The 23,958-nt window shown below is 36.6% G+C and overlaps 1 protein-coding gene across 1 annotated transcript in view; it reads right to left on the reverse strand.

Moving 5' to 3' along the window:
* Window positions 1-12,314: 12,314 nt before the first annotated feature.
* The window catches only part of LOC147840386 (uncharacterized), a 52,498-nt gene continuing 40,854 nt past the window's right edge, over window positions 12,315-23,958 (reverse strand). The window contains exons 3-5 of the mRNA XM_087287860.1: window positions 19,171-19,359; window positions 16,069-16,177; window positions 12,315-12,561 (exon numbers count right to left, since the gene is read on the reverse strand). Of these exons, the coding sequence (XP_087143986.1) occupies window positions 12,456-12,561; window positions 16,069-16,177; window positions 19,171-19,359 (404 nt within the window). The 3' untranslated portion in view covers window positions 12,315-12,455. The remainder of the gene's footprint in view (window positions 12,562-16,068; window positions 16,178-19,170; window positions 19,360-23,958) is intronic.

The following is a 23,958-nucleotide window of genomic DNA, read 5'->3' on the forward strand; positions in this document are numbered from 1 at the left end:
GCATATAAATAAATACAAGTACATTTTATAGATGAAATGGTAAAATGGCTTGCCAGACCCAGACTGCTTTTCTGTGCCTGCCTCAAGTGGCAGGACTGGACTTTTAGGGGCTTATAGAAGCAGAGAGGATTTTGGGACATGCACACACACACTGTATTCCCTCCAGCAGTTCCTCACTCTGGGGATAATCTGTGGAAGAGATGCAAAATCAGCTTCCCTTACACTGCCTCGGGACGGCAGATCCTCTTGTGCGGCCTGCGCCTTAAACTGTGTTCATAAAGCACAGTCTTACATACACTCCAAAACCAAAGCTTTGAGATACGAGCATTAACAGAGCAGCCCATTTCCCAGAGTTCTCTAGTGCTTAACAACAGTCATGTGATGCTAATTCCAGTCAGTAAACATGCTTCGGAACGTGTGAATAACTAAAGTAGTATAAAGTCTGCATATTAATAAAATACAATCTCAGTCAGTTGTCATTTAAAATGACTTCCTTCCATTTTACCATGATTTGTGACCTTTTTTAATCTCAGATTTTTTGCAAGAATTGCAAGATGTTATTTCAATGTTGTGTGAGAAAAGAACTGCTAAAAGTAATGTCAGAATATTCAGATTGGATTAGAATGTTATCACTCGATTTATTGAGCGTTATCAGTGGTTATCAGCTGATAGATATGGGCCAATAGGGGCCTTCTGCACCTACTGGTGGGCTCAGAATCCATGGTGGATCATCCATCCACATGGTTAATCTGCTATAGATCACATACAGTTGCGGCCAAAAGTTAACAAGAATTATTAATATTACTTATGAAACTTCTGATTAATTGTTTTTTATTAACGTCTACCCCTACCCTAACTGTCACAGTAATGTAAAACAGGTCTGGATCTGGAGTCTTCTCTGTTAGTATAGCTGATTAACAACGAGAATTATTTATACTGTTTATTAAATTTCCCATTAATTGTATTTTGTTAACGTCTACCCCTACCCCAACCCTAAACCTAAACATCACAGTAATGTAAAAACAGTGATGAAATATTATGGGAAAAAGAAATAATTCAAAAACATTTCTGAAGTATTCAGAGGTAAATAAATCTGAATGTTTGGAGGTAAATTCATCAGAATTCTTATGAAAATTAAAAAAAAAAAAAGTTAAATAAGAGTTGTGAATAAGTAAATGATGAATGGATGAATGGATGAAAAACTTAATAAAATAAGTTAATAAATTAATAAACAAGTTTATAAATAATATAATAAATAATAATAAAATACAAAAATAATAAATTAAACAAAATAAGAAAAAGATAAGAAAAAGAAATAAGAAAAAGAAAATTGCAATTTAACCAAAATGTGAAAAGTAGAAAATCTAAACGTTAAAATGTAAATTAATATTCTCAGAAAAAAAAAAGTTTGAATTGCTTGATGTAAAAGCATAACACTGAGATGGGAAAAAAGTCAGAATTGTGAGATATTAACAGAATTTTGAAGAGGATTTTTTTTTTATTGCAAGATGTAAAACCAGGATTCTTAAAAAAAGGTTTGAATTCTTTACTCAAACATTATAAAATCGAGGGGGGGGGTTATTAACAGAATAATGTTCCTTTATTAACAGAATTATGAAGGACCAAATTTGAATTGCTGGATGTAAAATTAGACTTCTGAAGGAAAAAGTAAGGAATGCAAAATAAAAGTAAAATAAAATGTTTTAGATAAAAAGTCAAAATAGCAAGAATTAAACAAAATTTTTAAGTGGATAATCTGAATTGTAGAACAAAAATTGTATCTGTATTTTTAAGTTCTTTTTATCCTGAACCTTAAGATTGGGAAAATATTAAAACTGCATAATATGGCATTGATTAACAATTAGACTATTCAATTCAATTAATCTTTTTTTCTATAGCACTATTACAATGTAGATTGTGTCAAAGCAGCTTAACAGAAGATTATAGTAAACGGAAACTGTGTCCAGTCCAGTTTTCAGAGTTGAAGTTCAGTTTAGTTCAGTTCAGTGTGGTTTAATTGCTGAAAGTCCAAACCCTGAAGAGCATATCCATCGATGCGCAGCACCACAAGTCTCAAACCAAACAAGCCAGTGGCGTCAGAGACAAGGAAAAAGCTTCACCAATTGATGAAAGTGAAGGGAAAAAAAACTTGAGAGAAACCAGGCTCATTTGGGCATTACCATTTCTCCTATGGCCAAACTTTTTGTGCAGAGCTGCAGTCTAGGCACAGGATATGATAGCTCATGTCAAAACTATTATCTACAATTTCTTACATTGACTGTTAACGTGTGAAATGTGATATATTTTGTTTTATCTGGCAATACCAATTGACTGACTGATCCAGTCACTCAATAAAACTAAGAAAAAAATGCACTCTTTCTCTCATTTCACACACGCAGTCCTCAACCTCAGCATGCAGCTTCAATGGCATTTACGAACAAACAATATACTCAACTCAGGACTTTTAAAAATACTTGAGTGGCTGATAAAGGCTGTTTTCATTTGCATTATAATCCCCATATGTCTGTTTAATGGTCGCGGGTGTGGGACGGATTGTAAAAATAGATACACAGGTGCAATTTCCGCAGGACCAACGGGTTGAAAAAAAAAAAAAAGATCCATGCATCACTAGTCACATGTTACTAGTATTTAATAAGTACTGGTATCTAATAAATGAGTGCTTGTGTTTATTGAATAAGAACTAAAAAAATTGCATAATATGGCATTGATAGAACAATTAGACTAAGAATCATCTATAATTTCTCAATATGACTGTAAATGTGAGAAAGGTGATGTACAGTGCATCAAGAAAGTAATTATATTTTCCACTGATCATTCAAGAAATGTTTCAGCAGCTTAATTGGAGTTCACCTGTGGTAAATTCAGTTGATTAGACATGATTTGAAAAGGCATACACCTGTCTATAGAAGGTCCCAGGGTTGTCAGTGCATGTCAAAGCAAAACCAAGCATGAAGACAAAGGAATTGACTGTAGACCTCAGAGACAGTTTGGTTACAGAAAAATGTCCGCTGCTCTGAAAGTTCCAATGAGCACAGTGGCCTTCATCATCTGTAAGTGGAAGATGTTTGGCACCACCAGGACTCTTCCTAAAACTGACCGGCCATCTAAGCTGAGTGATCGGGGGAGAAGGGCCTTAGTCAGGGAGGTGATCAACAACCCTATGGTCACTCTGTCTGAGCTCCAGCGTTCTTCTGTGGAGAGAGGAGAACCTTACAGAAGGCAACCATCTGTGCAGCAATCCACCAATCAGATCTGCACAGTAGACTGGCCAGACGGAAGCCACACCCTGCCTGGAATTAGCCAAAAGGCATCTGAAGGACTCTCAGATCATGAAACAAAATTCTCTAGTCTGATGAGACTCTGGTCTGATGGACTTTTTGGAGTGAGTGTCAGGCGTTGCATTTGGAGAAAACCAGGCACTGCTCATAACCAGGCTAATACCATCCCTACAGTGAAGGATGGTGGTGGCAGCATCATGCTGTGAGGATGTTTTTCAGTGGCAGGAAGTGGAAGACTAGTCAGGATAGAGGGAAAGATGAATGCAGCAATGTGGAAATCCTAAATGGAAACCTGCTTCAAAGTACTCTTGACCTCAGACTGGAGCGACAGTTCATCTTCCAGCAAGACAATGACCCAAAGCACACTGCCAAAATATTAATGGAGGGGCTTTACAACAACTCAGTGAATGTCCTTGAGTGGCCCAGCCAGAGCCCAAACCTAAATCCTATTGAATATCTCTGGATAGATCTGAAAATGGCTGTACACTGTCGCTTCCTATCCAACCTGATAGAGCTTGAGAGGTACTGCAAAGAGGAATGGGCAAAGACTGGTGTGCCAAGCTTGTGGCATCATATTCAAAAAGACTTGAGGCTGTAATTGCTGCCAAAGGTGCATCAACAAAGTATAGAGCAAAGGTTAGGAATACACGAACAAACAATATGCCCAACTCGGGACTTTTAAAAATACTTGAGTGACTGAGAGCTTGCCACCCTGCAGCTGATCGGCCCATTTAAACACCACACCGATTAAATATAACACATCTGACAACTGCAGACTCATCCAGTGATGGAGCTGATCCTTGGCACCAGTCATCTGGTAATCCGGAATGAACCACAGCGCGCACATCGCCTGTTTGGCACGCAGAGATTTTGGAGGCCGAGAGATAATGGGTAAATCTAACTTTAGCCGTGGAGTGAAAGCTGTGGCGCTGCGTTTCACCTTGGACATAATGAGGGGAGTGGGGACAGAAAGCGGGGAGGGGGAAACTCCAATTCTCTAATGGCATCTACTGCTCAGGCAGATGTGTTTTCAGCAATGCTATAAAAAAGCATTTTTATACGCAGGTTTCCAGAAGCAGCCGAGGTGCATAATGAGCAGCGCTTCTGGATTCCAATATGAGCCCAGCTTTACAAATGTGACCTTGCCTGGTAAGATGACAAAAGAAACCGAGAGTCCACAAACACACACACACACACACACACACACACACACACACACACACACACACACACACACACACACACACACATTCATTATTCATGTGGCCTCCTTCATTTTGGATATTCTGTCCACATTTTAAACACTGCTGGAACTCATCTGGATGTTGGCGGCTGCATCTTTAATATTGTTTGTGGGTTTTTTGTTTGTTTGTTTTTTTTTTTCATTTCTCAGAACGCTTCTCTTCCTCATGCCTCACGTCCATTTAGTTTGAGGAGCTGAAGGCTAACAAAGCCTCAGCGGATCCAGTGCAAGCTGCTTATCATGGCTTCTCTTGTCTGATCTCGGTTGATGTACGGATATCATGTAAGATCCAATGTCATTAAAACACCGCTATACTAAGGTTACATCGTTTTTCTTTTTATCCTTGTATAAAAGCTGCATATAAGATATACAGTTGAAGTTAGAATTACTGAACCCCCTGAATTATTAGCCCCCTTTCATTGAATAACAGTGGTTTGTTCTGTAGCCTATCGAAAAATATTAAGGGGCTAATAATAATGACCCTAAATTGTTTTTTTAAAAAATGTAAAACTGCTTTTATTCTAGCCAAAATAAAGCAAATAAGACTTTCTCCAGAAAAAAATTTCATCAGACATGCTGTGAAAATTTCCTGGCTATGTTAAACATTGTTTGGGAAACATTTTAAAAAGGGAAAAAGAAAATCACAGGAGGCATAATAATTTTGACTTCAACTGTATATTATGGTGAGTAGTATAGTTTGTTACAGCATTTATATTCATTTCCACAGTCAGAAGTATTAGAATAGCAAACTGCAGCATACCATTGTTTTAAGGAGTCTAGCACAAGAGTACGGTACCAAAAAGGTGTTGCTGAGTTTGTTTACAGAAAATTGCAACCCAAGCTCATTCTGAAAACATAGTCCCGCGGAGTTTCTGGAGACAGCGGAATACGTCCCAGGGGGTACGTATGGCCGTGTTTATTTTTTTCAAGCGAACGCTGCGGGGCGGTGTGACGCCGTTCCCTTTCGCGTTTGCCTTACCTCCTTGTGGAGGGCTTCCCCGCTGCAACCCGTTTGTCCACTCAGCTCAGCGTGTACGTCGGCAGGCTCGAGATGCGGAGAGGGGTCGACCACTCCGACCAGTTTCGAGTCCGGGGAAGAGCAGCTCCAGCAATCAGGTAAGACAAAAACAGAATCCCAAAAATTAAGTGAACGATTTTCGTGACAGGGCGAGAACGCAGCAAAATCCGAAAATGCGGTGGAATAAAAAAAAAATCAGGGCTTTTGCTTTTTTTGGACGGCTTTTGTGAACTGTTGCTCGGGTTTAGGGAAGCGAGTGGGTGGGCGGGTCGATTGGTAAAATTGGTTGGGTTTGGGAAAGGAGGAGGGCGAGTCGGCCAATTGGCTGGTCGCGCAGTCAATCATCCGGTCAGTCAGACGGCGGCCTTTGTGAGCCCGGGTTGGAAAAACGTCACTTACACATGTAACAAACAAAAGGAATGATAATAAAGGCCATTTTTAAAAACACAGCCCAAACATGATACTCTAAAAATACAATGACGGCGTGCAGCAATGAACCATGGTTGACCCGAGCTCAAAGTGAAGTTTATTTATAAACTAACTTCGAGAGGATTAAGTGCTTATGACTGACCATGGCTGGTTCTGCATTAGTTAATGCATGATTCGCCAATCAGATGACTCCTATCTCAATATGCATAACCAGAGTGTCTTACCTTAGTCATCTTCGTATTGAAGGATAACCCCTTCTACCCCTACTCCTCCCCTTTTCCTTGACAGGGTGGCACGGCGGCCCAGTGGTTGGCACTGTTGCCTCACAGCAAGAATGTCAGTAGTTTAAGTCTTTACCTGGCCAGTTGACATTTCTGTGCAGAGTTTACAAGTTCTCCCCCGAGTAATGCAGTTTCCCCCCAAAGTCTAGACACAGGCGATATAGGTAAACTAACAAACCAAATCGGCACCATAGATGAGCTCTTAATCAGCAGTATATTTTCATTGCAATCCCTAATCTGCCAATTGCCATAACAAGCAGGGAAGTTCTCGAGACCTACCAAAGCTCAATCTCCCCTCTCGCCCTGCAAACAGGAAGGAGCCCCAGACTTGGGGATCTTATGAGCTCAGGGCTCTCTCCCGAGACAGCATGCCAAACACGCTTTATAATCAATCATAAGCTAAGTGTGAACTCTTGAAAAAAGCTTGTTGTCTAATTGTCACTGACCAAGAAGCAAGAACAAGACCTGCTTTATATTATTGTTTACAGGTCGGTTCACATGTCGCATCTAAAACATGTGAGAAGTGCAACTCAAGTCGCTTCCTCTCTATATTTGCACGCACATATAGTTTTTTTAAAAGCATCTAAAGCAGCTACCATGCTTGCTTTCTATAAACAAAGGCTTGCAACACTTGCCCTGCCCTTGAGTTCTCTGATTGGTCTGTTGCTTTGGAAAAGACATCAATGAGCAGTGTAATGTGTAAAAGCTGAATCTCTTGATCGCATGTGGAATCTAAAGTCATTTTTGTATTCGTCAAGTCTTATAAGAATGCATGTGGAATCTGAAGCCATTGTGCAAGTCCATGTGGCATCTTAAGAACATGGTGCTCTTGTAAGGCACTACAAAAGAAACGAGACACAAGCGTAATGGTCATTCACATCCGTCAAGTGCATGCATACACTGAAAAACATTGGAAAAGTAAAATATTGGAATGGAAAAACATGTTCTGCTTGAATGGTCGCTAAGAGTATTGCCAGTGAAAACACAGGCCAGATCAGGATGACCTCTTTTTCTGACTGTTTTGTATTGTACTGTTCTGTACTGTACCACTCAGTGGAAACAAAGCATTAGACTATTATTGTAACAATACCTCATAGTATCAATAAAAGGTTTGCAGACCTTTTTACTGTTTTACAATGTATTGTTTTTTTTTTTTTTTGAGGAGTATGCTGTTGTATTTTGCACTGCCATTGTACTCGCACTATCTGTATTTTGCACTGTCATTTATTTGCACTGTCTGTATTTTGCACTGTCTGTATTTTGTACTGTCTGGAGCCAGCACCTAAGCTTTTCTCTCACCATATCACACGTGCTGCTGATGATGTGACAATAAAAGTGATTTGATTTGATTTGATTTGAGAAAAACAACATAGGCTTCATATGCGAAATCACATCAGACATATATGAAATACAAGTGAAATATTTTTTGGAATATTTAATAATGGAATATTGGTAACACTTTACAATAAGGTTCATTAGTTAATGCATTTACTAACATGAACTAATCATGAACAACACATGTACAGCATTTATTAATCATAATTGAACATTTACTTATGCATTATTACCATCCAAGTCCATGCTTGTTAACATTAGTTAATGCACCATGAGTTAACATGAACTAACAATGAACTACTGTATTTTCATTAACTAACGTTAACTAACATGAACAAATACAGTAGTAAATGTATTGTTCATTGTTTGTTCATGTTAGTAAATGCATTAATTAACATTAACTAATGAACCTTATTGTAAAGTGTGACCGGAATATTTTTATTTAAAACCCATTTGATCACATGAACAAATGTGGGCATGTTTTAATCAAACCTGCCAATATTTGTCCATCCCCCCGGTTTACTACTACTGACGTTGGTACAGTCACCATTCAAATCCTGCATCTACCACCTGCACAGAAATCAACAGCGCAGCTGGGTTGTAAGGTACTGTATGTTGCCAGAATGAGATAAAAATTGCTTTGGGATTTGAAATATACGTCGGCAGACTTGAGATGTAGTAAGGAGCTGACCCTGATGACGATGTTCACGTCCTATGAAGAACGGTTCCAGACGGCAGGTAAGACAAAAACAGAAGACAAAAAAACAAAAACAAATAAACAGGTAAATAAAATCAGGCGAGGGCCTTTTTTCTTCTCCATTGCTTTTGAAAACTGTCGGTTGGGTGTAGGGAAGTGGGTTGGTCAATTGGTGCTTTTGAAAACACTTTTGGTTGGGTTCAGAGGAGGAGGAGAATGGGTCAGCCGATTAGTCAGTCAGTCATTCAGTCGACAGCGGCCTCTGGTGGATTTACATGAGAACAGCAGGCGTGAATGGCATTTGTGAGAGATATTTAAAATCTGAAAAGAGTACACAGCAGCCTCTGGTGGATTCGCAAAAACAAAAACCGCAAAAAACATAGCTCCTGGTGCGTATCTGGCACTCTCCAGAAATGTATATAGAGGTACATTTTCAGAACGAGCCTGAGTTGGTTTCATGTGTGTGTTCCGTGTGTTTACAAGTGTAACTCGACCAGTCTTTAGTTTAAATCACTTCAAACCTGCAAACTTCCATTCTACTTAGAAAGAGAGTATACAGGTAAATTCAATTCGTATAAAAGAGTAGACAAAAGACAACCCATTACTACTTCTGGCAAGACTCTAAATTGTAATGAATGCACTATGAAGTAGGCCTCCATTCAAGTGCAGTGATTTGTAGTTATCTGTAAATGCAACTTGAGTGTCTAACAGTCAATCCAGATGCCGTGTGTGCTGCTCTCTAGCAATAACTTCAGATATTTCAACCATTGGTCAGGGAGCGCTTCAGTCTGGATTAACAGAAAAGCAGGTAGATCTGTAAAACTTGCGGTTTGTACTGCTAAAAAAAATGGATGAAATGATGAAACGGAGCAGTAATGATTCCAGTATAATTCATCTGCCCTTCGCTTTTGCCACCAGTCTGACAAATCAGAGTTGCAGAAATGAGGTGGGCCGCATTGACTATGCAGGGCTGATCAAAGACAATGTGTTGTTTTGAAAAGGCGAGAACAGAAGGAGACGCAGCACAAAGAAGGATGAGAGAGCCCGACGGAGGAGAAGGAGAAAAAGAGGAAAACTTTTAATAATGCAGCCTCGATTCTGCAGACCAATTAAGTATAAAATATTCAGTCGTGCGACAGTGGACCAGAGCTGATGTGTGTATGTGTGTCTGTGCATGAGATGGAGGCATTTGAGATGACAGTCTCCATCAGGAGCAGTTAAACCGTGCCAGAGATCACAAAGGCCAGAGATGGAGAAATCCTCTTGTGACATCAGCTCGACAGTTCAGGCCAGAGACAGACTCAGTCTGGGAGACGTACAGAAACAGTCGTGTCGAAATGACCGACAGATGATTTTTATTCTCTCATTGCATCTCCTGAAACAAATTTTCTCATGACAATTTTTAGTTAGGCAGCACGCTGGCACAGTGGATAGCACAATCGCCTCACAGCAAGAAAGCCACTGGTTCAAGCCCTGGATGGGTCAGTTGGCATTTCTGTATGGAGTCTGCATGTTCTCCCCATGTTTGCGTGGGTTTCCTCTGAGTGCTCCGGTTTCCTCAAAAAATCCAAAGACATGCGCTATAGGTGAATTGAGAAAGCTAAATTGTCCGTAGTATATGTGTGTGAATGAGTGTGTATGGATGTTTCCTAGTGATGGGTTGCAGCTGGAAGGGCATCCACTGTGTAAAAACATTCTGGATAAGTTGGTGGTTCATTATGCTGTGGCGACCCCAGATTAATAAGGGGACTAACCCAAAAAGAAAATGAATGAATGAATAAATTTCCTGTTATTTGGCCTAGAAAGCCATGGCTTTAACTTTAATTCAAAAGTGTTTAGCAGCTGGACTACAGGGTACTGAGGAAAGTGTTATTGTGAAAGAATGCTAAAGTTCAGACTGAGCTGAAACATCCTATTATACCTAATATACAATAAATAAATAAAAATCAGCTACCCAAATGTTGGCTAACGGATTATCACTGCATAACTTCACTTTAAAAGCATCATGCATCGAGGAATCACGTGGAAAAATCTACTTAATTCAAACTGACTGTCAATTCACATTGATTATAGTAACTGATTCATTGATTCAGTTCAGTTTAATTTGACACAGATCAGTTCAACGCATTTCTGTTCTTTTTCCACAGCTTTTCCACATTTTCAAAACACTGTCAACCTTTTTCTAAATTCTACACACAATTCCCAAAACTACACACACAAAATGCAAAATGCCTAACATCTCATTCAAAATATAACTCTGCATTCAAAATGCCATAAACACATGTCAGAATGAAGCATTTGTTCACATGGCAAACACGTCTTTCATAATACTAAATGTTTGGGTACACCATGTAAACACTGCTGTTTTAAATCTAAAGCTCTTTGCTCTTTCATAAGCTTATTTCTTCATTTCAATACAATGTTCTACAGTAAAAGTAATCTGCTGAGAGGGGGAACAGGTACACTGTAAACATCAGCTTACCAGCACCAGGCTAAGCAGATTTCCCCTATTCTTTTTAGAGAAATTTAGAATTTAGGATTTTAAAAAAGTGACTACTAAAGTTTTTTTCCAGATGCTTTCAAAACAGCATCTCCTTGTTTCAAAACTCTACACACAATTCTCAAAACTGCACAAAAAAAAAATGCAAAATGCCTCACATCACCTTCAAAATGTAACTGCATTCAAAATGTCATAAACACGTCATAATGAAGCATTTGCATCAAATGGCAAACACTTCTTTCATAATTTAACACTTCTACATATAATATGTGAACACGGTTGTTCTAAATTTAAAGCCTTAGACTTAAATCTACAGTTCAATACAATGTCTACTGAGAGGAGTAACAGGTACACTGTATTCACCAATGACATGAAGAACAGAAACTATTTATTAGGCAAAACATTATTGGTGTAAAAAGCATACAAAAAATTAAAAGCATTTTGTTACTATAATTAAAAAAGCATAAGTAAAACTATATTCTTTAGAATCCAGTAAAGAACACAATTGTGTGAGGGGGGTCTTGGGGGGAAGCATTCATTGCCTGAAGAAGTGTCATGCTATAGGGTTGGCCAACATACACTTTACAGAGCCAGGCTGAGAAGAATTTCTCTATTCTTATCTAAAGGAATCTAGAATTGAGGATTTAGAAAAGATGAATATGCGCTAGGTACAAAACTACAGATTGTGGATGTTCTTTTGGACTATAACAGCCTGGTGTCCCATCGCCTTTGACCTGTTTGTCGTGATTAGGTCATTAGGCCTATAAAGCAGTGATTGCTTTGTGATCAGTTAAGAAATGACTGCTTCCACATTTGTAGAGAGAGTGTGTGTGTGTGTGTGTGTGTGTGTGTGTGTGTGTGTGTGTGTGTGTGTGTGTGTGTGTGTGTGTGTGTGTGTGTGTGTGTTACCTGGTGAATAACTGTAGCATTTTATTTGGTTGTGTTTGGAAAAAGAAAGCCTGTGGCTTCCTGTTAGATATTTGTGTTTAAGGTAGAGCATTGTGTGTAATGTTTTGGAAAAAAGTGTTTTATGCAATTGAATACTAAATTCAAGGCTGAGAAATAGGCTTCAGAGGCTTCAAGGCTTCTGGTTTTGAAGATTTGTTGTGTAGTTTTGCATTTTAAGTGCAAGGTTTCAGAAATTGTGCTTAAGCAGTTGGTAATTCAACACATTTCAAGGCACTTTTCTGCTGTACAGAGGTGGATGGGACAAACAGGAATGAAGAATGTGCAACTACCATACGGATCAAAAGCGTCTTAGTGTCATTTCATGTTAGTATAATTTAAGTCATCTTCATTTTAGTAAATAAATATATAACAATTTTCCCATTCATTTTTATTTTAGTACCTCAAATAAAATGAGAAATATTTCCTCAGTAACAACATTTCAGTTTTAGATATATTTTTGTATTTTCGTTTAAATTTATTTGCGTTAACATTCTTATTAATTAGCAAAAAAAATGTTTTATAGTTTTATTTTTAGCAAACAAATAAGAGAAAATTAACTCTGACCAAACTTAATTCACTTTATTTCATTTTTAGATTGAATGTAGATATGACAGTGAACAAAGGAAACCCAATTCCTTCTAAAAGCATGTGTCTTCCATTAAGATTCATCATCATTTGCTGGAAAACACATGCAGGCTTTATGCTTCAGCTCCTTGCTGGTCTGGCATTAAAGTCAAATAAAGGTGAGTTGTCAGTCTCTCTCTCAGCAGTGGCCATCAATGACATCATTCCTGAGCGGTCACATTTAGGGCTAAACATCACGAGAAGTGAACAGAAAAGTGAGTTAGAGACAGAGAGAGAGAAAGAGAGATCAGCATTCAGTGGCGGCCCCGTCTGCTGGCACTGACTGATATTCTGCTCGCTTCATTTTGCCCCGCTTGTTTTTCAAGTGAGTACACAATTTACATTATCAAAGACTATTATCCTGCTTAAAGGGATGGTTCAACTTCAAATAAAAATCCTGCCATCGTTTAATGCTCCTTAAAAGTATTTATTGACTTCCATAGCATTTCACTATACTTTATTATCTTTACAAACTGTTTTTACTACTTTCCTATCCATATGAGTTACTGTTTGAATGTTCCTTTCGTGATCCTGTTTTACATGTTACAGGACATAATTTGAATAACGTCACTGTCACCACGCTATCCACATTTCCTCTGGAGTTTCATGTAATTTTGGGTGTTTCTTTATTAATTTGTCGACTTTAAAGGGTCACGAAACACCAAAACACATTTTTTGAGCTGTTGATAGTCATATATGTGTCCCATGCTGCTATAAACACTATTAGGACACATATATTACACAAAAAAGTGAAAATAGGTTATTTTTGTGTTACTTCGAGCAAATTTGTTCTTCCGGTTTGAAACGAATTTTTGAAGCTGCATCCTTGATTAGATCCTTAAGTGTAATCCAGCGTGTAAACTGGCTGTCTGTACCTGGGAGTACTTCGTGATGTCTTGGAGTGTGCAGCAATCATTCATAAGAAAGACTTGGTTCAAACCAATCAGCACGCTCTATTGTGTATGCGGTGCAACTTCATTAATATGCATGATACCTTTGAAGAATGTTTGTACCTAATACAGTGTTCAGACTGCAGAGAGACGACACGATGTGTTGCCAAAACAAGTGGGAAAAGAAGAATTGTTTGGAGATATGAGTTGTCAGTGTTGCATTTTTAAATGTGCTGTAACTAAGGTTTTGTTTTAATTTTCCTGCTATGAGAGCGCAGGTGGACGTGTGGATTACAGTGCACATGACACGCAGCAGAAATATGTTTGGACGGAATATTTATTACTCAAGAACTTTTCGCATCTGGAAATGGTGAAATCTTCTTTTAATAAAGAGGTAGTTCCATTTGGTGTTGATTGTTGAGCGATCAGTGGTCTTTGTTTATTCAGATGGCAAAGTTAGTACGTATCATCAGCAGTTCTCTTTCAGTGTTTAAAGACAGACCTTAGTCTGAATGATTTTTAAGTTTCTTAGTTTACAGTAAGTTAATATCACTACAATATTATTGACTGAAAGATCTGCTGCAAATGCTGCTCTCCGAGTGTAAACATGTTAACACCGCAATCAAACTGTTTCCGACAGTCATGTTTAATTTCCGAAGCATTTTGTGATAGTCTACACCAGGGGTCACCAATCTCGGTCCTGTAGGGCCGGTGTCCTGCAGATTTTAGCTCCAACCCTATTCAAACACACCTGAACAAGCTAATCAAGCTCTCACTAGGTATACTTGAAACAACCAGGCAGGTGTGTTGAGACAAGTTGGAGCTAAACCCCGCAGGGACACCGGCCCTCCAGGACCAGGATTGGTGACCCCTGGTCTACACACTCACGGCTTTCTGACCTACCGAGTGCATCTGAGTTACCGAGAAATGCAGAGTTTTTTTTCTCTTATACAATGTGCAGTATCAAACATTCCAATGTCATTAAACGCAGTCACTGTCTTTCCCCCCTGCGTCTGTGTGTTTGTTTTGCCTCTGAAAATCAGCGCTTGCCCAAACGAAAACTCCCATTTTCATCCAAATCCATCCCTCTTTCCCTCCCCCGACACTTCAACCTAAACAGAGCTAGACACACCCACTTTCCTGACTTTTTCCAAACTACAAGTGTGAAAACACCCTGCTGAAACAGGGGGGTTTCATGGCCCTTTAACTAAAGTTTGGCACTTTTACTTTCATTCAGGACATTTGTCCCCGTGACAAACGAGATATTGGAAGCGAGTATGAACTGCTGGAAGAGTGTAGTTTTAATGGAATTGGGAAGAAAAAAACTTTGATTTGATTGATAACTTTGATTGCGGTGTTTACATGTCTGTACTGCACTTCAATAATGCGACTAAAATCGGCATACTCCACATGTCTTAATTCCATTCCTGTTTAGTTTGATTATGACTTTAGTCGGATTAAAGTTATCAGAAATCGCTGTTAACATGGTAGAGTCTTAATCAAAGTCTTAATAGCATTAAATACAGATTATCGTTGTCCATGCAAAGTACTCAATAACTACCAGTTTCCAACATTCTTCAAAATATCTGCTTTTGTGGTTGACTGGAAAAAGGAAACTCATGAAGATTTAAAATCTCTTCAGGCTGAGTAAATGATGAGTAAATTTGACATTTGTGTGAATTTTCATGTAAAAACAGGAAATTCTGACATTAATTACTCACTATTGTGTTGTACACTTTTGCTGCTAGCTAAAAAAATTACATCTAAAATGGGCTGAAACAACACAACTCTTGAACTTGTTATACATTTGTATTGTTTCATCAACTTAAATCTGACATTTGTTATATATATAAAATGTAAACTACAATAATTGAATATTAAACCATCAGCCAAATATTAAACCATTAATAATTAAACGTATACGAGTGAATGATGTTGTTGGTTTACTGCTCCTTTAAAGTGTTTATTGACTTCCATAGTATTTTACTGTACTACCTTTATAAACTATATTACTTTACTATCAACAAAGAGCTTAGAATGGCCAAGAGGCGACACTCAATTGAACGCTCCATTGCAGCAGTGCCAAGCAGCAGCCCCGCGATTCTGCCATTTTGGAGTGAAAGCGATCGGCCGTCTATTGGATCTTATTGCTGTCGCGATGGTAAGCAGCTGCTTTGTTTTTTATTTATTTACTTTAAAAGCGCATTAAAGCTGAGATACAACTTGAAAGGCAACAATACAACACTTACTATGACAATCATCGGCACTTTTAATAGTTTATTCTACAGACTTATAATATGCTGTTGTTCTATTGGAATTTTCAGTCCAAAATGGCCACCGCGTGACACAAGTGGCATCTAGTGGCTGTTTCCCAAATAACAACCAAGTGTCGCCTCATGGTGATTCTATGCTCTTTGCTATCCATATGGATGTTAATGGCTACCAGTTTCCAACATTCTTCAAAATATCTTCTTTTGTGGTCTACTGGAGAAACGAAACTCATAAAGGTTTGGAATCACTTCAGGCTGAGTAAATGATGAGTACATTTGACTTTTTGTGAGTGTGAATTTTCCACATAAAAACAGGAAATTCTAGCATTACTCACCTTTATGTGGTAAGTTTTTGCTGCTTGTTAAAAAATCATCTAAAATGAACAACATAGTCTCATTCTGAAATCGTAGCCCTATGTACGTTTCTGGAGATCACGAGTTATGTAGCCAGAAGTACGTAAATTATGTCTTTAAAACGAACGCTACGGTGCAGTATAATACGTTCCTTTTCACACTTACCAGCTGACTGCTTACCTCCATATGTACAGCTTTCTGGCTGTTACCAGTATGACCAGCAGCTCGCCATCTACGTCGATGGACTTGAGACGCAGAGAGAAGTTGACCGCTATAACAGGGATCGAGTCTGGTGAGGAACAGTTCCAGAAAGCGGGTAAGACAAAAAATAATAGGGAGTAAATAACAGGGTGATAAAGTGGTAAAATCTTAAAACGTGGTAAAAAATCAGCCAAAGGCTTTTCTTTTTCTGAATTGCTTTCTAAAATTGTCGGTTGGGTTTAGGGAAGGGGGTGAGCGGCTCAATCTGCGCTTTCGAACTATTAGTTGGGTTTAGAAAAGGAGGAAAGTGGGTCAGTCGATCAGCCAGTCAGTCAGTCAACAGCGGCCTCTGGTGGATTTACATGAGAACAGCAGGTGCGAATGGCACTCGTAAGAAAAATTTGAGATCTGAAAAAGCATACACAGCGGCCTCTTGTGAATTCGTGAAAAAAAACTGCAAAAAAATTTAGCTTCTGGGACGAATTTGACAGTCTTCAGAAATGTATATAGGGGTACATTTTCAAAATGAGCCTGAGTTGCTAAAATAGGCTGAAACAACACAATTCTTGATCTTTTTATTTATTTGTATTGTTTTATCACTTTAAGTTTGAAATGTATAGATATGTATTTGTTTTATTTATATAAATGTAAACTACAATTATTAAATATTAAACCATCAGCCAAATATTGAATATTGAACCAATATTAAATCATTAATAATTACAATTGTATGAGTGACTGATGTTGTCGGTCTAACAATTATGTCTAAACTACAGTAGCCAACATTTGAAGTGGATCAAAAAGGTTTTTAAAACTGTTAATTAATAGTTTTAGGATAACCTTGATAAAAGGTTTCGATCCACTTTAATTGTTGACCACTGTATATGTTTTAATTTTTCAACATCTGAGGTATCTGTTGGCGCATTCAGTATGGCTATAAATGTCACCAAAATGGTATTCAAACTCACACTGGTAGCATTTAAAGGAACACTCCACTTTTTTTAAAAAATAGGCTCATTTTACAACTCCCCTAGAGGTAAACAGTGGAGTTTTACCATTTTTTTATCCATTCAGGCAATCTCCAGGTCTGATAGAAGCACTTTTAGCTTAGCTTAGGTTAGCTAAGCTTACCATAAATTATTCAATCAGAATAGACTATTAGCATCTCGCTCAAAAAAAACAAACAAACAAAGTTTCAATCATTTACAAATATAAAGTTTAACACTTATGGAGTTACATCGTGTACTAAGACAGATAGAAAATGAAAAGTTGCTATTTACTAGGTCGATATATGGAAATATTCTACACTCGCATTCTCAGCACCATAATCAGCTGGACACTATTGTGCAGAGTTATGTGTGAAGAAGAAAATATGTAGACAATAAGTGTATAGCTAAGTGTTTAAAGTAAAGCAGAAGACTTGTTCACTTATCTTAGAGCTTTAAAAAGATTTAAGTGAGGTTTTAGGTTTTGAGAAGAGCAGTTTCATCTCTGAGATCAGTCGTTCAGTTCTGAGATCAGTCTATTTTACTTGTCAAGTCCATATGTTATATATAATATCAATAAAAGTTACTAAAATAGCTCAATTTTAATAGTATCAGATAACAGAACTTTCTGCTGGTCCAAAAGAAGTGAGTGAGATCGACTGGTTCAAAAAGAGTGAACTGTGTTGAAAGTAAATTCACAAGAAATTCAAATGAAAGAGAATTGATTTTGTTGGTTCAAAATAAAGGTTTGCCCTTGAGTTCCCTTTGACTATTAAGCCGAAATAACATCATTCAAATGTGTGGAAATGTGGGTCCTAATTAATAACCAATGATTTAAGTGTACATAATAAAAGTATAAACAATGTGTTTTTAAGCACTACTGAATGTTTATTTATTTTTATTTATTTATTAAATAATTTTCTTTTGAGCGTCAGCCTAAAAATGCTGCAAAATTGCTAAGGGTTGTGTTTATATTTTGTTTTGTGCATCTTTAAGTGTGCTGATTGACAGAAAAGAAGCACTTTAAAGGCGAAGGTTTGCCCTCAAAAGGCATTTTAATGGGCAAAAATGTGCTTCACTCATTATGTGAGTACAAATTCCATGCCTGTTTCCATTCTGACCATCTCAATGGAACTAAAAAGGTTAGTAATAGCTTTTGTGTTGAAAAGACCAATATTTTATGGTTTGGGTGCATTCACATTTACAGCAATTAAAGATATTGAGGTCACCAAGTCACTGTATTATTTGTTGCTATAGTTCATACTTGACTGCTGTGTCTAAGTGTGAAGTGAGTATGAGTATGTTTGTTTGTTTTTTCTGTTAATATCTAACTTCCTGCTTAAAGACGTTTTCTTTAAAATGTTTTTTTTTTTCCCAAGGTTCTTTTTGTTTTGTTCTGTATCGTTTCATATTGGTTCGTTTTGTGTGTTTTTGTTTTGTTTTGTGTTTATGTTTGTTTCAAACATCAGCTATTAGAACTTTATGAACTATTTACTTTATGATTAACTTTCTTTTTTAGAATCATTTAAGTTGCCTTAATTTAATTATTTAATATTATAGATATTAAATATTTCTGAATACATGGTTACATTCACATTCATTACAATTAAAGATATAGAGGTCATCAAGTCACTGTATTATGTCTTGCTATAGTTCATACTTGACTGCTGTGTCTAAGCATAAGACTTATGAGCATGTTTAGATTTTTTAATTTATTTTTTTTTTTGCTTTAATCTGTTTATATCTAACTTCTTTTAAAGTCGTTTTCTTAAAAACTTTTTTTGTTTTGTGTTTCGATTCATGTATTGTTTTGCTTTGTTTCATTTGATTTTGTTTTGTTTTGTTTTGTTTTGTTTTACCTCATTTTATTTTGCTTTGTTTCGTTTCATTTTGTTTTGTTTCGTTTTGTTTTGTGTTACGTTTCATTTCGTTCACTTTTGTTTTGATTTTTTTTTTTTTTGCTTCGCTACGTTTCGCTTCATTTCATTCCATTTTGCTTCATTTAGTTTCCTTTTTTATTTGCTTCATTTGGTTTAGTTTTATTTCAAATGTTTACAACATAAAAATGCAATAAAAATGTTCTCACTTCTCCTACCACTTGAAGAGCCTCGGAGCTTTCTGTTTGCGCCCAGCAGTGTCATCAACTCCACTGACCCAAATCTGCTCCAGGACAGTCCAGAAACCCTCCTCACCTGCAACCCGCAAATCCACCAGCCCATCTCTCTCTCTCTCTCTCTCTCTCTCTCTCTCTCCCAGCTGCAGTGTCTCTGTCCCTTTAGCAGCACTGCAAAGTCAAAAGATGATGTGAGTGTGTGTAAGAGTGTGAGCTCTTCAGCATGTTTACATCAGTGTGATATGAAGGATTTATCTGCAGATTAAAGGCATCAGGGAGGAACTATGATACTACTGTGAGCTGTGAGGAAAAAGTAACTAATACATCCTTATTTTAAAGTGTTACCGGTTTCCATATTTAACTGTTTACCATATGCCATAAATAATCTGTAAATACCACTAGAGAAGCATGTGTATTTTAATCAGAAAACATTAAAATTTTTATGATAATAGGTATATAAATATTGTGCTCAAAAGCAAGAAAGCCCATTTTGCTGTCTACATCAAACTCAATTTACAAAAGTAATTATATAAATATAACATGTTTACCTATTAGTCAGCATAAAAAACATATGATAGTCATTTTATTATTGTCATAATTTATCATGATCACTTTTTTTAATGTTACAATACCACGATAATAAAATATGTTGCATTGTCATTCAGCATAACAGATATGTTTATCTTAAATGCATTAACACACTTATTCTGACCTTTACTGATTAAAACATATAGAGAATAAATGATCACGATAAATTATGACAATAATAATATAATGACTATTATATATTTTAAAATGCTGACTAATAGGTAAACATAACTACTTGTAGGCTAACTTTATGCTGATGATTGAATATAATATAATGTAATTAAAAATAAAATATAATTACATAAATATTTTTATGTACTTTAAATCATGAGAATGCATGTGAATAATGTTTCATATACTCAGGGGCGCAACTACACATATACTGAGAGGTATGCGGGTTCAAGTTTTGTAACTAAAATAAAATAGTTTTGAACAAAAAAAGTTACCAAAAGGCCTGATGTATCAATATGACACATAATAAATTTATAAAAACATGTATATTGTATAAAATGGATCTTGATAGAAGGACTAAAAACATTTCAGTTCCAAAAAATGTGAATATTCGGACAATTTGTTCATATGTCAACTTTAACAGGGTTAAGAATCATTATAATCAAGTATATAATATTTATATAGGTGAATTTTTAATCCAAATATTTTATCTGAAATATCGGTTTATGTGAAATAGGTCTGTACTTACATAAACATACATTTTGTGTGATCCCTCTTATTTAGGCAAAATAATTAAATAATTAATAATAAATAATAATAAATAAAGAAAAAATTCAGATTAATCTTGACCTCAATTGACCTAAAATTGACCTCAACTGTACTATATGTATGATTTGACAGTTTTATTTTGATAAAAATTGTAAAAAAAATCTAAAGTTACATTTACATGAACACTTTACACTTGGCTCTGCGACTGCATGTTATTGTGTTGATTTTGAATTAAAATGTGTATGCCAACGTATGCAACTCATGGTATAATTTTTTATTTATTAAAATACAATATTATACTCATACAAAATGCAAAAAAAACATTTTTAACAAAACATATTTATTTATTTATTTATTTATTTTGAAACTTTTAGTAAGGATAATTTCAAAAATAGTTTTGGCACAATGGCGACCCCCCATGTGTGGCGCCCCTATGCGCCGCATATACTGCATACCCCCTTTTTGCGCCACTGCATATACTGCATTATCTATTATTATATTTCAATATACTAGTATTATTTTTCCATTTCCTATCCAACTTGCTACTAACAGCAATTGTGGTAGTTTTGTTTGTGTGTGCGTGTGCATGTGTGCTGGTCTTGCTCTGCCCTAGGCAAAGCAGAAGATGTGGCCAGTGTGCTACAGAAATTTGTAATTACGAGTACAAAGATAAAGGGGGATTGAAAGATAAAAACGACTTTTACAAGGATAAAGATAGTCGGCTGGTGGTGTGATGAGTGTTCATAATCACCCTGCATCTCTGTCTCCCCCTTCTGACTAAAAACAGCACAAACAAACAGTTCCACAGTAGGCTACGATGTACTGTGGTGTAAAGTCACAAATTACAAATACTCAGATTACAGTATTTGAGTAGTTTTTCCTCAGGAATTGTAATTTGCTATGTAGTTTAATAAATGTAAACTTTTACTTTCCCTTGAGTACATTTTTAGTGCTGTTTTGGTATTTTACTTCATACTTTCCTTCAACCTGCAGTCATTATTTTTTCTTGGGAATTTTATTTCTTACCTATGGGAATTAGAAGAGTCAGTCCTGTGATTTCTGTACAATCAAAGCGCACATAGAAAATAAATCGCATCATAAAGGACTACCTCAAGACATGGGCGATTTATAATCACAGCAAACTGTTTGGAAGGATTAAAAGTGTCCAAGAAGATGTCCAAAATCTTTACACGCATTGACCCTGAAACTGTTTAGATGCATGTCACTGATAAGAAGATGACTGGTGTTTACTAAATGGTGACCAAAATGGCCTTAAACACCCAGGAGGCACAAGACATCAACATGACGTTAGATTGACATTGTACCCCAACGTCAGAGATGTTGCATTTTGTTTGAAAATGAAAACCGGGTTAAAATCCAACATAACATCAGGCCGATGTCAATTTCCAACCTACAATTAACACAATATCAACGTCTAATGATGTTAAAATACCATGATAATAAAATATGTTGCATTGTCATTCAGCATAACAGATATCTTTATCTTAAACACATCAACACAATTATTCTGACCTTTACTGAATAAAACACATAGAGAATAAGTGCTCACGATAAATTATGACAATAATAATATAATGACTATTATATGTTTTTAAAATGCTGACTAATAGGTAAACATAACTGCTTGTACCCCAACGTCATGGGGATGTTGCATTTTGAAAAAGAAAATCGGGTTGACATAAGCACATAACATCAGAACAAAACATCAGCTTGGTGTTGTGAGGACGTTACTACTATAAATATCTGATAGACATTACCGTCTATCAGATATTTGATTTTGGTTACCATATAGTACCTGACAAATAAATGTCAGTATTTGACGTCAATATGACGTTGGTTTAAGATGTTGGCTCAACGTTGAATTTTGGTCACTTTCCAACACAACCTAAAATCAACCAAATATCAACGTCATATGACATCATTATTGGACATTAAATTGTGATTAAATTGAAGAAAATGTGCTCAACAATGTTCAATAGTGCTCAATAAAGTTTATAAACAGTCAGTTCAATGCAATGTAGCTAAAAAAACAATATATTACAATCTTAAACTTATTTTAATCTTATAAAAAAAAAATCTAACACATACAATCACACTACTTTCCTTAAAATATAACTAAGGAACAGTGACTTGTTTAAGTGACTTTTGATTGTTAAGCAGTATATTACTTTTAAAAGTAATTTTACCCAACACTGCTTGAAAGCCGTTTCTGAAAGATGGGTCAACACTAGCAGTTTATACCCTCGACTTTATACCCAAAACATATATTTTATTTGTGAATTTGTAATATTCATATTTCGTAAAATATGAATCTTTCTAAATTTACTTGTTAGCATGCTAACTTATAAAGCTAATGTGGCTAATGTTAGCATTAGCTGCGTCCCAAATGGCACACTATACACTATGCACTCATGCACTATGTACTTATGCTCTTACACACTCAATAGGATAGTACATGTATGTAGTGGCGTCCCAAATGGCACACTACTGTTTTTTTACTAAGCGGAAATTCAAACCGTTTCCCTGATAACGTTTGACGGTTGCCAAATCAGTGTAATAAACGACCGAATTGTCAAACAATACCTGGCGCGAGTATTTCCGCATTCATCATTGGGGGGCGCTAAAATCACTCTCGTGGGAGAATTTTGCTTTCACAATCCAAAATAAATAAAGTTATTAAACATGTGCGTCCGATAGCTCCGCCCTTTCCGCTACGTAAGCAAACCTGCGGTCGTTGAGTGCGTGAAGTGTCCATCATTACACACTTCACTTTAACGGCTGAATGAGTGCATCATCCGGGTAATTAAAGTGCACTTAATTTTTTTAGAGTTTTCATTGTGAACGCACTACTTACATTATTTATACTACAAAATGGCGCAGAATAGTGCATAAGTATGCGATTTGGGACGCAGCTAACGTCTCTGGTTTCATTCAGAAAACACTCTGTTCATCAGATCATTCATTCATTTTCTTTTTGGCCTAGTCCCTTTATTAATCCGGGGTTGCCACAGCCGAATGAACCGCCAACTTATCCAGCATATGTTTTTTAATGCAGCGAATGCCCTTCCAGCTGCAACACATCACTTGATAAGTTGGTGGTTCATTCCACTGTGGTGACCCAAGATTAATAAAGGGACTAAACCGAAAAGAAAATTAATCAATGACAGTATATAGTCAGGTGACAAACTTTTTACACTTTTAATAAGGATAAAATAACTGTATTGACCTTGTTCTTTGCATATGAGCTGGCACAGACGTTTGAATATTTTTAGCTCGAGACTTCCGGTCTCATTCACTTCCATTCATTTTTAGACATTAAAAACAAGCTCATTCTGCTACATGATGTTGCAAACTGATAATTTCTTATTATATTATTCTGCTTTGTCTGTATAGCCATGAACCAGCTTGTTTGTGGAGCAAGTAGTTTGACCTTTTTTTTGC

Source organism: Danio rerio, chromosome 16, assembly GCF_052040795.2.
Source record: "Danio rerio strain M-AB ecotype USA chromosome 16, GRCz13ab, whole genome shotgun sequence".
Classification (NCBI taxonomy): Eukaryota; Metazoa; Chordata; class Actinopteri; order Cypriniformes; family Danionidae; genus Danio; species Danio rerio.